This window comes from Nannospalax galili, unplaced genomic scaffold, assembly GCF_000622305.1.
Source record: "Nannospalax galili isolate Female #2095 unplaced genomic scaffold, S.galili_v1.0 scaffold439, whole genome shotgun sequence".
NCBI classification, from domain to species: domain Eukaryota; kingdom Metazoa; phylum Chordata; class Mammalia; order Rodentia; family Spalacidae; genus Nannospalax; species Nannospalax galili.
The window spans coordinates 1,498,943-1,515,417 of NW_008344194.1; the positions used below are offsets into that span (position 1 = coordinate 1,498,943).

Sequence of the window (16,475 nt, forward strand, 5' to 3'; positions counted from 1 at the left end):
TGTAATGTCTACAGTTCGCCCTGTTGGTAAGTAACCATCCTTCTACCCATTTAGCATGGCTTTGCATAATGTTTCATAATCCATGCATAGTAGCATTTGACTGAACTGTGTATTTTCCCACCCATGTTAAAATGTTTCTTGAGAATTATCTACCATAACAGTGGCTCCTAGCTTTTCCACTTCTTGATAAATCTTTTTTTATAATCACTTTCTCAACATAGCAATAAATTAGTGTCAACTTTCAGGTAAAATAAAACATGATTAAGGTAATAAGACTATTGACTTTTCCCAAAGAGAAAGATATGCTTCCTTTTTTTCCTGTATAGGTATAAAATAATAGGCTATGTTTGATATTAGTTAAGGTAAAAGGTTAAAAGCTAAATTAAGATGCTCTATTACTTTTATTGCTTATTTTATTTTAAGCTACCCAGGCTCCTGGCTTGTTGGGGTATTTTTCTCCTCTTCTTTGCTACTTAAGAAAAATGTAATAGGAATTTGCTTTCAGTTATTATAAGTAACTTTGTACCATTAGTGTAGAGGAAGGGGGGATGTGCATTCTTTGGCATGAAAACTTAGTATGTATAGGTTAGTAACACATTTTCACTTTGTTTTTGAAAAATCGAATACAGTGTGCTTGCATAAAGTGCTAATTATTTGTGAATATTTTAATGATAAAATATGTTCAAATTCATCAATTTAATAATCTCTTAAAGTTTAGCATTACCTCTCAATAACATGTTTAAATAAAATAAATCTTTGTTAAATTAATAGGGAACAAAAATGACTATATAAATGACTGAATGATTTCAGTTTTTTAAAAGATACCCAACTATACTTTAATAGATTACACAATTTTCATGATTTAATAAATTATTCTTCTAGTTACAAAAGTTTTCTAATGTACTGGCTTGACATTGCTGATATTTGATATGAACTGTTCCAAACTCATAACATCTTCATTTCTTTGGTGAAAACATTCATGGATCCTATTATTATACAGTATCTTCTTATGTCAAAAGCAAATACAGTAAACAGAACTTTGGTTCCTGGTTATAAATTCTCATATGCAGTTTTATCAGTACTCTCTTGTCTTGCTTGACACTTTTATCTTTTAATCATCAGTTCTTCTGTAAAATGCAGGCTAGAGCATATATTCTCAAAGCTGTTGCATGGAATAGTTTAACAGGGATCATACAAACAAAACATTTATTTAAAAAATATCGGCTAATTTTTGGATCAATTTTCTAATATATTTATTCTTTTGCATACTCACATTTAACAACAGAGTCATGGTTTAAAATTAATTAAACTATGAATTGCAAGATTTTTTTTCTAAAAATATTTTTCCCAATTCATGTTTGAAAATTAAAGAGAGGTACCTATAATTTTTAATGTTCATTCCTTGCATTTATAGGAATTCATTTTAATGATGTTACAATTGAACGATATCTAAATGTTAGAAGAGAATTGCTAAGAATGACATAACATAGAAAAAGAAAAAGGAGAGCTGACACTATACTAAATGCATATTCCAGAGCTGATGTTACACTCCCTGGCCACTCTGGAGTAAATGTCCCACTAAATGGCCATTCACCAGCTGATATTCTAGTATATAGCTATTTCTGGACTGATGCCCTTCTAAATGACCATTCTAGAACTGACAGTCTGTTACATGGCCATTCAGGAGCTGATTCTCTGCTAGATGACCATTTTGTTAGATTTCCCCTCAGCTTCTGTGAACTAGGTAGACTGACCCATTTGTGTTTTTAAGTTTTCATTTTTTTACGTGTATTTGTGTATTACTTGCATATATGTAAGTGCACCTGTATCGTGTGATGCCTGCTGAGGCCAGAGGAGGGAATCAGATCCCCTGGAACTGAAGTTAGGACAGTTGTTAGCTACCATGTGGGTGCTGGGAATCAAGCCTAGGTCCTCTGCAGAGCAGTCAGTGCTCTCAACTGCTGAGCCATCTCTCCAGCCCCCATAACCAGCACTTTTAAGTGAACAGAAAGATTACACTTAAATTATAGATCTTGATGTATAGATACCATTTACTGATACAATATGACCACTTAATTTATATTATTTTACAAGTTCTCAGAGAATATAACAATTGTCATACTTTGTAACTCACTTAAAACTTTTAAACAAAGAAAAAAGAACTTTGATTTTAAAAAGTGGCATGTTCAGTATTCTGAGATATATCTGTCACTTGAAAGAAATTTCAAAAGTTATTTCCAATTTTTACCCTTGTTCGAAACAATTTCTTAAATTCCCATCGGACTGGAAATAAAGAATGGCTTTTGACACATTAGACTTTATTCTTGGAAAGTCTGTCATTTCATAAATCTGTCTAGAATGACATATGACAATGCTCCAAAGTATGAAGAACTATACTTTAAACATGACAACTACTATTAACTTTAGCAACTGAAAGTTAGATACATTTTTACTGGATTAATAAGAAGAGACTGACAATGAAGAAATGAATCTACTGCTTCACTGGAGTTCTAGATATTGGAAACTTTTGTTATAGGACTAAAAAGTACAAGCCTGTAACAATAATGAATTAAATATTCAGATAATTATAACTGCATCATTACTCAAATATGTTACTGAATTCAAACAAAAGTTTTTCAATTTGAAGATCTTAGAGATAGCATGACAGGTACTGTACAAAGGAGACATCAAAAAAAAAAGCAAGGGAAAATATATATTTTAACTCTACTACAAAATAGGTGAAGAAATTTTAAACAGATATAGAGTTCAGAGACAATTCCTTAGATACTTCTTATGGAAAGTATTTAAAAAACATTAGAAATCAAGTTCAAATTCTGAAGTAGTTAAGCTTCAGAAAATAATCACTATGTTATAGAAAATGAAACTTCTTGGTGGTTGGTCTACGTAGAAAGTGCCATTTGGAAATTATTGAAAACCCAAAAATGTTAGTTTATCCAAACACTTTACTTAGGAGGTGTTTTTAGGAGGAAGAGTTTTAATCTGGGTTTAAAACAGAACAAAACTAAACTAACTTGCAATTCTACACAATACACAGTTGGAATTACATCCATTCTTGACTGTAGCTTTTGAGATTCTCTAAAAATGTGGTCTGTAAGATTTCTTCTGTAAAACATATTTTGGAAGGCGAACAAATGCACACTTGTCCTTAGAGGAAAAAACATTCCAGATCATATTCATTCGACTGCAATGCTAGCAACCTTGCAGAAAGAGGTTCTAATCATCCTGTTTGTTGGGTAGCTCAGAGTCCAGGCCAATGCCACTTCGATAATAAAGTCTCCAATTCTTCGTGTTAGACTTTTTACTACTCTAAAGAGATATTTCATACAAAAACTAAAAATGCATTCGAGGGCATGGTTAGCTATGAATGAAGAAGTGTCAATTTGTTTATTTGGAAATCTCTTCTGAGGAGAGAACTGATAATAAGAAAATGGTCCCAGTAGGGAACCTATCTTACTTCCTATACCCATCTGTCTTATTTTCTTGTTGAAAGTCTTTCTCAAGCATAAAAATAAAAAAGAACATCTATTTTGGAGAGGGGCAACACATTTTTTCCTAGCAGCAATTCAAAACATGATGAGTAATTTGGAAAAGAACTGTCAGATCTACCAGCTGCCTTGCTTGTGAAGTTGAGCCCTCCACCGTTTTGTGTTTTCTGCACCATATGCTAGCTGCTGATTGCTTCAAGTATCGAAAGGAAAATCAGTGTCTCAATTTAAACTGATTTAAAATATAAATTTAAAAACTGACAACATATAACTATGGAAACTTTTACCAAGCATTTACCAAGTCAGTAAGGAAAATTGTTTCTTTTTGATAGAATTATATGCCAATGCAAGTATTTATAAACACTGAGAATCATACGTTTTGGGGGATAAAGACCTAATGATTAAATTTATGTTTATTTTAAAGAAACAGCCTCTATTTTAAGCAGAAGTCTCTATGGACATATTTTTCTTGCTTAAATGTTTAAATGCAAAAAATTTTTAGTTTCTTCAATTTATCAAGTTTTGTTTTATGCATTGTAATGAAGCTCAATTATAGCATGCTGTAAAATATTTGATTGTTGAGGGCACTGAAAATTCCAATAAAAAAGACAATGATTGAAAAATTTACTCAGGATGAGTTATAAATGAGACACGACTTAGAGAAGAACATGTGAGGTCTTTCGAAAACTTTCATATTCCATCCAAACTTGAAATTTAGAAAATTTGATGTACCACACGGAAATTAATAATGGAAATATTTTGTTGTTGTTGTTTAAGTGAGAAAACATGTAATTCCTACATATCATTTTAAAAGATCCCTAAAAAAATGTCTTGAGTGTGTTTGAGGAGATCTACAAATTGATTCCTTGCCTTCTCTCCTCCTTGCACAAGTTGTCGCTTGATGGCCTGAGGTGCTCTTCTCCCTCATTCAAGGCATGGTGTTTCCTGTGATCAGTGCTAATTAGCAGCTTCATGTAAAGTCCCAATTGATTATTACCAAGCGGCTCTTTTTCATTTATACATATTTATTGATTACATAATTAAAATGCATTGTTATATATTGTAAATTCCAACAATTTTTTCAGCATGTGAAATGTTTGGCTGTGCTGATTTTTAAGTAAAAAGCAAGCATGGGTTAATTCTCATGCTATTCTGATCTTAGCCCAGTATGCTTCGCAGTCTGCCTATTGGATAATACTTTCTTATAACCTGATGAAGAGGTTCTTTTGTGTTTGTATTGAATGGTAGTCTACTGAAGTCTGAAGCTTCCTGAACACTTTTCGCTCCTGACTGAACATGTCTTTTGCTGTAAGATCTTCATGTGATTCTTTTTTAGTGCTTTTAATGAATTATACTTTGGTCTTGACCATTCTATATCTAATATATATGAGATAACACAAGTCCCCTTAATCTTTCTTGTGTGTGTGTGTGTGTGTCTGTGTGTGTGTCTGTGTGTAAGACAGGGTCTCCCTGTATCCCAGCAGGCCTGGAACTTGCTGTGTTAGAAAAGAATGACCTTGATTTATTTCACTGAGATCCTCCAGCCTCTGCCTCCCAAGTGAGGGGAGTTAAAGCATGGGCTGGGCCACCATACCTGGCAAGATTATGATTTAACTAACTTTGTTTCAAAATGTCTGGTTTTGCTTTATTTTGTTTTGTCTTCTAATATTTCTGTTCATTTCATCAAATACATTATTTGTGATGGCTTGTCTTTGTTCACATTATATATTTATCGTGTTCCCTGCAATAATTGCTCAGGTATCCGTCTTACATCATATTATGTTTAAAATGTTTTTAATGCTGACTGACCACAACCTTCTTTCTATTACAATGATCATACATTTCTTCTTTTAAAAAAAATTTAATTAAATTTTTGTGTATTTCATACAGAACATCTCAAAAAATCTTAATCATCTTTATACCCCTATCCCCACCGGCACCCACCCATAGCCCCCCGACTGGAGACCATATATTCTGTCATCCCTGTTAAGTCCCATTGTGTCAAGTCAGTGTTCCCAGGGGTTCCCCAGTGCAAGTCACACATTTCTAATTAAACATGGTTCATTTCCTTATTTTTTTTCCATTTTCCTTATTTCCTTGTTGCACTTAAAAAAAAAAAAAAAAACAAGAACAAACAAACAAAAAAACACCCTGTTTCTGTTGGCTCCTAGCCAATCAGTAAGCTGCATATTCAGTGAGAATCTTTGTGTCAAAATATAAGGTGGAGAGTGATAGAGGATCACACTGAAATCAAAGTCTGTCCTGCACCTGTGGACACAAGGGAATAACAACCCACCCATAGACACACATACACAACACACACACACACACACACACACAATTAAAAAAATAAGACTTCACTTCTCATTTTACTCAGGCTGTATCATTAGAATTAAATTTCTTGAGGTGTACTCTGAAGTCCCAATGCCTCCACTGCTGGGCCAGATCACTCACAATTTTCAGAGACTGCTTTGCATGTTCCTACATTCCCTATACACTCTTCAGAGTTGCCAGAAGGACCTTAATTTTTTCATGTGTTTTGCTTCATATTTCTATGACTTCACCTACTAGGAATAGCTATAGGAAGTATGCTTATTTGGTGATGTTTGATGATCAGTTTAGGCCCAATTCATTAGTATCCTTGTCTTAAAGTCAACTGATTAATAACCTTAATTACATTTTTTAAAAATCCATTTGTAGCCTAATATAATCATAGAAACAGCTCCAGGAAGTAAAGGTCATAGGCATCATTTTAGAATTCTGCCTGCCTTCTTAATTTTAGTTGGCTGTCTATGCAGTCCTGACTCTTGTTTCCCCAAGACTCACACTTCACTCCAGGTCATAATCACAGAATCAAACAATAGCATTTTGCAATGCTGAAAGATAGTTTCTGCAAAACCAGACTTGAAAAAGACAGAGGCTAGATCCATAGACATCCAGCATGCATCCTCATTCTCCTCTATACTAGGCTCTTTGGCAGGAATTTTTCTTTTTAATGCATGGTTTTCTTTCTCTTCTCACTAATTTCTTCTCTTGTGTTCTTTGGAGTGAAATGGAGCAGCAAGCTTTTACTACTTTATCTTACACTAAGTACACAAAACTTAAAATTCTTATTATTTTTGTAGTATGTACACATAGGAAAAAACCAAAACAACATGCTTTAATTTTTCCTTAAAGAATTCTATCATATCACAAAAATATATAAATTAGATAAATGGTCTAGCTGCCAAACATTATAAGATGAATAATCACCTTAACATTTGAGGCACACTTTTTTTTTTTTTTTTTTTTTTTTTTTTTTTTTTTTACAGGGTCTCCCTGTAGCCCCAGCTGTCCTGGAACTCACTATGCAGACCAGGCTGGCCTTGAACTCACAGAGATCTGCATGCTTCTGCCTCCCAAATCCTGGGATTAAAGGAGTGTGCCACCATGCCCAGCTTGAGGCACACTTTTTAAGAAAGCCAAAACTTTAATCTTAGAATCATAGAAATTTTAAACAAGTATTATGAGATAAACACTTTAACAATGTAATATACTTTACAGAGAGATCATATATGTATATTTGCATTACTATATTACTTAAACATATTAAAGTTTTCTCAGGGAATCAGCACATAATTATATTCATTAAAGATATATAGACTGGAAAATTCAATTAAAATTTGATTTAAAATATTTCTGAAAACCTTTATAGTCTTTTGGCTAGTATTAATTCCTGGATTTTTGGCACTATTGTTTTAATTGGATATGCAATAATCTTAGTTCTTTGCTAGTAATTATTGCATTAGGCTTGCTGCTGTCTTTAGGTGTATCATAACACACATGATAGGGGCATGCCAAAGGTTTGTGCACTTACTTGATATACACATATGTATACATAGGTAATACTTGCCTAGAAAATGTTTGTGTAAGCAGCTTTAAATAGTGCCATAAAAAGATTAAGCAACATTAATAGTAACAGGCCAAACGCATACTCCCCATTCTGCTGGTAGGAGATAAAATACAACAAAAAGAAAACACTAATGAGTTAGGATGGTGCCTTACTAAGCGTGTAATTAATGTTATTAAGAAACATTGCAATTGCATATTTAAATCCCGTTAACTAAGCAACCCTTCAGTAGCAGTACATTTATTCCTTGGTTACGTTTTTTTTTTTCTTTCACATCTTCTGATTGGTGTCTTCCCACAATTCTTCTTTAAAACTATGAGATAATGGGATGTGATCAGCCCTCCAGGTTTCGCTGGAGAGTTGTCATGACAGTGCAGTCAAGTTGACTGCAGACTAAGTACAGATGATGTCTTATCTTACCACTGACTCGAAGAACCATTTTAAGCTACCATTTTCCCCTCACTCTCCACCTTCCAGTGTCTTCCACTCCATATATGAGGACTATGCCCTTCCCAGTGAAAGGATTTAGGACAATTTAGAGTTTTTCTTTCCATCACTCTTTAAATTAATCTTTTGTTGGTAAACAGTGAGAACATTTCTTGAGGATTAATGTAGATAAAGTCTGATGTTACAGGAAAATATCTAATAAATAATAGTATTTCCTTTTCAAATTAACAGTCCCTTAAAATGAAAAAGTTCACATTATATTGCCAATATTTTAATCAAGACAAGTAAAAAAGCAAAGCAAAGTTACCTATTGTAAATGACAGAATACCATGGGAAAATGAAATTTAAAATGGTATTTTCAAAAGATATTGGCATATTTTAGGAGTTTTTGGTTTGTAGCTTGTGCATGATTCAAATGTTCCATGATACTTGTTGTTGAAACAGAACAATTTCTTATAGTTATTTAATTTCCTCTGCTTACCTGTAATTGAAAGTAAATCTGCTTTAGTAATCTGAAATCTAATAAAGTTTAAAGCTAACCATAGACATGTCCAACTCAGATTTATTTTGAGTTAGTTATAGTCATTGTAATGTAGAAATATTTAATATCATTATAGAATTAGAGGAAAGTTTTTCAATAAAGACTTTTTTTTTTTTTTTTTTGGTTTTTTTAAGACAGCATCTCCCTGTAGCCCCAGCTGTCCTGGAGCTCACTCTGTGGAGCAGGCCGGCCTTGAACTCACAGAGATCCGTCTGCCTCTGCCTCCAGAGTGCTGGGATTAAAGGCGTGCACCACCACGCCCGGCCAATGAAGACTATTTACATGGAAAATTGCATTGCTCCACCCACATAATCTTTCAGTTTGTCAAGTTCACTAAGGGAACAGAATGGCTTAGATTGCCAGTGGCCACAAAGAAAGCAAGTACTACCAGAGTGCTGTTGAACATAGTGGGTGTTTCTCTATTAAAACACACTCACCCTTCCCGTTTCTGGTTAATGAACCCCCTCCCCCTTTCTTTTACTCTCTGTAGAAGTACTCACACCTTTGCTTTATGTGGTGAATTAGAAGACCTATTTACTGTTTTATGGTCACACTAGCTAATAGTTAGCCAGCTTATCACCTATTTTAACCATCAGATTTTAAATTACAGAGAATAATTAGAGAGGGTTCAGGTGCTATATAATCTCTCCATAGTTAGTCTACCCATAATCAACACATTTCATAAGCGTAATTCCAAACTCTAGAGAGAGTCTGATTAAAAGCAACATGCCTTTAATCATACAAAAATGATTATGCTATTGTATAAGTATGTGAGACCTCCATTCAAAAGTAGACCGTGAAGTCTAGATAGATGCAGACTAAGGACTCTGAATTACTGCTATCATCCTATTCATGTATGTGAACATCAGTGACCCATTTAGCCCTTTCCTTTGACACTGAAGAAGCAGATAGAGTTTTATTGACAAGTTATAGATACTAATATTTTTACATGGAATAAGAATTTTTATTATTAAAGTGTATTATTCCTCTAGAAAAATAATTGCTATGGGCATAAGATCTGTCGATTCAATAGGTAACCGGGCATTTTGATCATTTATATTCCTTGAAAACAATGACAAACAAAATGTAATTACATGGGCTTTATAAAAATGCTTATTTTAAATTTGATATCCTTAATTTATATTTTCCATTAAAAATACATTCCTTCTTCTGAGATGAATCATGTCTTAATATGCTTCAAATCAAATACTTTGACATTATGTATTCATTTCAAATATTAACACATTATTTTAAAATTAACTAAAAGTTTAAGTAATGAAAATTAAATATAACTTAATAAGCTGATAAACTAATCATTTATCAATCATAACTCATGTTTCATTTGATTAAGCATCCACCCCTGATCCTGGTATCCACTTCATTGTAATGCAATGACTTCCTGTTTGTTGTGGTGTCTAATCTTAATGAATTACTTTCAGGAAATTCTAGGTTTGATTGCTACAAAATCAAAATGTTTATCCAACCATTTCTGTTCCTCTGAGACAGTGACTATTCACTTGTAGTCTTTGTCTCATAAATTTTTACTTTGGTGTAGGGCACTGCCCGTAGAATTCTGTGTCAGAATGTCAGAATTTACCAGGATAGTTTCCATTTTTCAAACTACATATTTTGTTTAACTTTCTTCCATCTATTATGACACCGGAAATGTGTCAGATGCAAAAAATTCTTCCTGGGCATTTATTTCATTTAGAATTCACAATCTGAGAATGTTCTACAGCAAATAAAGATAACATTTCAGTGAAGAATCACATAGGTTCTCCATAAGAGGAAGACATTACAACTTAACTCTGGAAGGAAGACACATAGATAGGGAAAATGGAGAGACAAGGCATTGTGAGTAAAAGATCTTATGTTAGAAACAAGGTAAACAGGTCCATGGTTGAAGTATGTTCTGGTTCACCCTTGTCTCCAAGGTGAATCAAAGAATAATAAAATAGATACCAAGGTTGGGTAGATATAAGAGTAAACACACAATCCAAGCCCATGAGTGACTAGGAGTCAACTGGTCTGTTTATATTCTGAAGCCAGATGGGTGACCTGAGAGACAGGATAATAAAATATTGGGTCACCTTATGCTGGTGAAAATGTTATGTGGAGAAGAATGAATCATTTGCACACATTTAAAACATAAGCATAGTAGAGTTTATTGCCATACACTGAAAAGCCTTGAAGTTTTTTGAATCAAGAGGTGAAGAAACATACTTTAAGAACGTTTACTCACAAATACCATAGAAACAATAAGATTATGCTATTTCAATTACAATAACAATATTTGAGGAAAACATACAGCTCATGTATTTTTGCTTATTATACTTTATTGAAAATTGCAGCTTAAAATTCTTGAACATCTTGAGACGCTCTTATCATGCGTGAAATTACATAATTCTCATGTCATAAATTCAAATGCATGTCAAATTCAAAACGTTCCTGTTTTGTCCAGAGGTTATCTCAATGCCTAAAATAAGATTAGATTGCCATGCCCTAGTAAAGATTGGATACAGGTGAAGAGATAGCGCAGGAGGACAAAATGCAGCACTAGGGACATGGTATCCTATGATAGTGTCATTCCTTTTCTATCTGACTTTCTGTACAAATTCATGGCTCTGTCCTTCCTGCTTTGGTCTTAAGAAGGTCGAGCTTCTGCCAGCTGTATCTGGATGCCATGGTGTGATGTGCTGCTACATGGATGGATGAGTGTCTGAATTTCTTCCAAAGATTAAATCCCAGGGATGGGGATGTAGCTCAGTAGTAATCAACAGCCATGTGCAAGGTCCTAGCTTTGATTCCCAGTGTCATCAGAAATAAAAATTGTCCAGATGCCTCCATTTCCCCTTCAACTCTATTTTGTATTGTTTGCTACCTCAAGGACAGCAGTGACAAGGACTCAAACATGCCTGTGAATTTTCTTCCCTCTCTTCCCAGTGCAGAGTCAGCAAGGCAGAGGAAAAACTCTTCCTGATTGGCCAGACATATTTCCAATTGTTTTTAGTTTTGATGCCCAGACTTCATTTTTTAATCTCAAAACATGAATCTAATTGTTCTTTTCTTTTGAAACATTTGTCCCCTGAGATGCTAAAGGATGCAAACAGCATGGCTTTTCTAGTAGAAGGAGGAAACATCCATAGATACCGTGAAATACACTGTGTTATATGGATCAATTTAGCAATATAGAGATTCATGCTTCATCTTCTCATGGGCTCATCTCTCAAGAAGTTCATTTTTTTAATCTGTATTTGACTAATAAATTATTATTTGGAATCTTTTGCCTTAAAAAAATTCTACTCTTAGGGCTGGAGAGATGGCTCAGCAGTTAAGAACACTGACGTTCTTGCAGAAGACCCAGATTTGAATCCCAGCACCCACATGGCAGCTAACAACTGTCTGTAACTCCAGTTCCAGGGGATCCGACAGCCTCTTCTGTCTTCTTTGGGCATTGCACGACATGGGTGCACTTACCTGCATGCAGGCATAACACTCATACACATAAAATAATAAAATACTTTTAAAAATTTCTGGTCTTTTGTTTGAAACTAAATATGAGAAATTCTTAAGTAGTCAGATTATGATTTGAAGTGAGTCAATTTAAATTAGCAGTTTGATGTATAGTAATTCCAAGTGTAACACAGAAATAAAGCAAAAGTCAAACCTGTCCCCAGTCTCACTTTCATGCTTAAGAATCAATTTCTCTTTCTTTAAAAATTTCAACTCAGGAGGAAGAGGCCGGGCATGGTGGTACATGTCTGTACTCCAAGCACTTGGGAGGCAGAGACAGGCAGATCTCTGTAAGTTTGAGGCCAGACTGGTCTGGTCTACATAGTGAGTTCCAGGCCAGCTGGGGCTACAGGGTGACCCTGTTTCAAAAAGACTGAAAAAAAAAAAAAAAAGTTCAACTCATCAGTTTTTACATTAAAATAGTTGAGTAGTTTCAATTAAGACATGCAAATGTTTAAATTTTAAGTAAACTAATAATGCCTTGTGGATGATTTAACATGGTCCCTGGCACTTAGTAAGCACTCAATTAATACTAATTTTTGACATCCTGTTAAAGAAGTTGTGCCTAAGCAAATCTTTAGCTCAAGCAAAAGATGGAGATGGTTTTTTAAATATGCTCACAGAATATATTATCATTTAATGAACAAATTATATTAAGTTGCAAAAATGTATTGTCTTCTTGAGTTTATCAGCAAGTTCAAAATGTTTATTACAAAATTAAAAGCTGAGTCATTCGGGCATGAAATTATACTCAAAGAGACACAGCAACTGAGTGTGACTGTAACTACGACATAACACATACAAATGCACATAACTGCTGCATGACCGTCTCCATGTTAATGGTTGCCATAGAAAGTGATATTTCCCTGTAGAAACAACTTGAACATGATGTGATTAACCTCTAAGGTCCCCCCTCCCCTCAACTCAAAGCCCACCTTTAGCATGGCCTATGCATCCTACTCATGTTCAACCATCTGATTTCCATTTCTCCCTCTCTGGCTCACCAGCAGGCATTAGCATAACTGTGCTGTAGCATGACTTTGATTGAAGCCAGCTTGGGCTGAATGCAGTATCAAAGCATAAATTAGTGGAAATCATATCTAATTTACTGTGCATTGTATTTAAATTCTCAAAACACAGTTTCAAGTGAACTACCGCAGACCTGTAATCTTAATTGACCTTTTTATATTGGGGTCTGCTTCTCCAGAAATCACACAATGATCTTTTCTTCTAAAGCTATTGTTTTTGAAGTTATGCTGATTAAACACTGAATTGTGGCCCTCGGCTTCCTCACATCTTTTCTTATGGCCAAAGCAATAAGGTCTAATGGCTCGACAGATTGAGCCAGCTGATTAGTAGACCAAAGTTACAAAAGAATTGTCTCATGTTTCCAGATTTTAAAAAGGGCATGAATATTATGTTTTATAGTTTTATGTTTTAAAGACATATAGGAGAATTGCAACTGTAAGTAGTCAATTTATCTGGAGTTTGCAACTCAATCTTTTTAATTCACATTGGGTTTAAGTGAGTGTTTGGAACTGTCATCTTGAGGGCCCAATTGTGTTTTCTATGTTTAATGAGAGCCCGCACAGAAAGGCCATTTTATGTACAGCACTCTTGGTGCTCTTGTACTGTTTATGAAACACCTTCTCGGTCTGCTTTCTCCCACTGGTGCCGTTGGCCCAGCACTCCTCTCAAACAGCTTTCACCACCGGGCAGGAACGCTGAAACTCTGAAGTGTTACCAGAGGACTTATTGGTGTCTTTTATTTCATTTCATTTCCCCCCACAAATAAATTCCTGCAACTGATCTTCCTTCTCAAAGATTACAGTATAGATCGGAGCAGGGAGTCCACAGAAGAAAAATAATTGTTCCTCCTTCTGTTGTCCATCTGTCAGGTGACAGGAGGTTAGGCACGTTCAAAAATTAACGAGGTCTTTGAATTAAACTTTGTTAAAATGCTTCAACGTTTTTAAATGCTAAGTTAATGCTAAGATAATTCCAGTTCCATGGGGCCATGAGGTTTGAGTTCTGCTCATAAGAAGTTATGGGATTCATTAGAGATGTAGCATATTTATAAAGTAACATAGAAGAAAAATATACTATATGCAAACATCCCATGCAAAGATTTTTTTTAAAGAATAAATAAAATAAAGCATTTTGATATTGATCTTTTAAAAAGTTAGAATTAAAGATCAGGAAATGTTTGTTTCCTCTTTTTTTATCTTTTTTTTTATTTATTATTTTTATTTATGTGTATGAGTGTATTGCCTGCATGTAGGTAGGTGCACCTGTGCTGTCAGTGCTCGCACAGGTAAGAAAAAGGCTTCAGATCCCCTGGAAATGTAGTTATGAATGCTTGTTAGCTGCCATGTGGGTACTAGGAATCGAACCCTGGTTCTATCCAAGAGCATCCAGTGCTCTTAACCACTCCAGTCCCTGTTGAAATTTTTTAAATTGTATACTATATGTTTATTAAACAAGATAAAAGTTAAATATGTTAAGTAGAGACATGGAAGGTGTTTTTTAAAGTTCTAAGTTGAACTTCTAGAGATAAAATCCACAATGTCTGAAATAATGACTAGTAGACATGATACCACTGCAATAAAATATCCAGTGTTAAAAAGGAGGAAGTTGCATTATATTCTGATCATATTTAGAGCCCCTTCCTTATCTGTACCCTCCTTTGTTACCTCTGCACTTCCAGCATCCATTGGTTGCCAATAGCTCCTCAGGTAGGATTGGGTTTTCTTATGCACTTCTCTACATCTACGCTAGGATTTTGTTAGATTTGAGCTTACATGGAACTTGTGCGGGCCATCACTATTGTGTGTTCATATGGGTATGTATACATAAGTAATGGAACGTTTCCTTTAGCTGCTGTTATACACTGCAATTCTCAACTAGGTTTCCCTCTCAACTTCCCAAGATTTTCCAGCCCTTTGCTGCTGCTTTTCAATCACCATCTCCAATCAGCATCCACATTGCTTCCAAAACATTGTTTCTGAAAGTCAAGTCTGATTATAGCTTCCTTGCAAGCATGTTTCAGGGGAAAAATATATAACCTCTTTTAACATAAATTATCCAGTCCTTCCAATAGTCTTTTGAGTCTGAAAGTCTTTTAACCTCTAGTTATTGTGGGCCCACAGTTTGCTTCCTTGTAGTCTATACTCTGCTATCCATGCCCAGTGACCTCTCTCCTCTCCTTCGGGTGAGAGCTTGTGTTTGGGAACATAGCTATAATGTACCCATCCCTGGCATCACACTTCTTTCCTCACCATGAGTTATGTTTGGGTTCACTTCTATTTTTCTCCAAACATTTCCTGTATATTTAAAAACTATTCACCGGAGCTGGAGAGATGGCTCAGCAGTTAAGAGCACTGGCTGTTCTTGAAGAAGAACAGGATTTGAATCTCAGCACCCACATGGCAGCTAACAACTGTCCATAACACTAGTTCCAGGGGATTCAAAGGCCTCTTCTGTCCTCTACAGGCATTGCATGACATGGGTGTGCTTACATACAGGCAGACAATACATGCATACACTTAAAATAAAAATAAATAAAAAAGAAATTTGAAAAACTATTCACTAATATTCTGCTATATTTGTTTATATGTTTACTTAGAAATAAAATCCATAGCCAGTAGCCATTTTGCAAATTATAATTCATCCTCTGTACAAAGCAGAATGTCTTATAATTTACAGTCAGCCACATGTTTGGAATGAAAGGATGTATGAATCATACGTTCTCAGAAAAGTTGATATATGGATATGGTCAATTGCCTGTCTTTATTTTCGTAACTGAAGTTTAGAAGCTGTTAGTAAATTGTAGGATACAGAGCTGAAAACATTTTATCTAATCATTCACATACAAAAAAGGACCTGAGTTTGCTGACTTATGTTCCTGATAAGCACCCACATCAGGATGCTCACAATCACCTGCACCTCCAGGCTCTCTACCCACCACTGAAGTAACCTGCAAGCATATACATAAACATACAAGCAACATACAGAAATGTCTGTAAATAAACAATAAAATCTTTAAAGAAAAGTTTTTCAAAAGCTTGGAAATCAAACTTGAGGAAATCTATAGCTACATATCAAGTATACATAATAATTTTGCTAGAACAAATGAATGATAGAGAAAAAAAGTGCTTCTATATATTCTCGTTTGATAATTCTTCCAAGTGCATTCTTGGTAATTACTTTTTAAAACTTAAATAAAGCAGGACTCTATAGAGCTCCTGGGGCTGCAGGCTTCTGTTGCGAGCTATTGGGGCTTATTTAAATTTTTTTTTCACTTTAAGTAGTGCAAATGTACTAATGTGCTGCATATGTGGCTTTTTTTAGTGTGTTAAATTACTGATTTTCATTTAACTGAGTTTTTAATTTTTTATGAAGATACTGGCTAGATTACATAATACTTCTCACCAAGGTAATACTCATATTAACATTATTACTTTCCCTTTTGCTCTTACAGAAACAAAGAATTATACACTGATTATTATATATTTTAAATGCATAATATTTCTAGAAAAACATGACAAAACATAACACAGACCAATCTTAAGTTTTTTTT

The 16,475-nt window shown here is 34.5% G+C and overlaps 1 protein-coding gene across 17 annotated transcripts in view; it reads left to right on the forward strand.

The window, feature by feature from the left end:
- Positions 1-16,475, forward strand: part of Robo2 (roundabout guidance receptor 2) — a 1,342,812-nt gene that overhangs the window by 1,215,190 nt on the left and 111,147 nt on the right. For 12 of the 17 annotated variants that reach the window (XM_017799977.2, XM_029567102.1, XM_029567103.1 and 9 more), the window contains exon 7: positions 15-26. The exons of the other annotated variants lie outside the window; for them this stretch is intronic. In XM_017799977.2, coding sequence (XP_017655466.1) covers positions 15-26 — 12 coding nt within the window. The remainder of the gene's footprint in view (positions 1-14; positions 27-16,475) is intronic. 17 annotated transcript variants of the gene reach the window in all.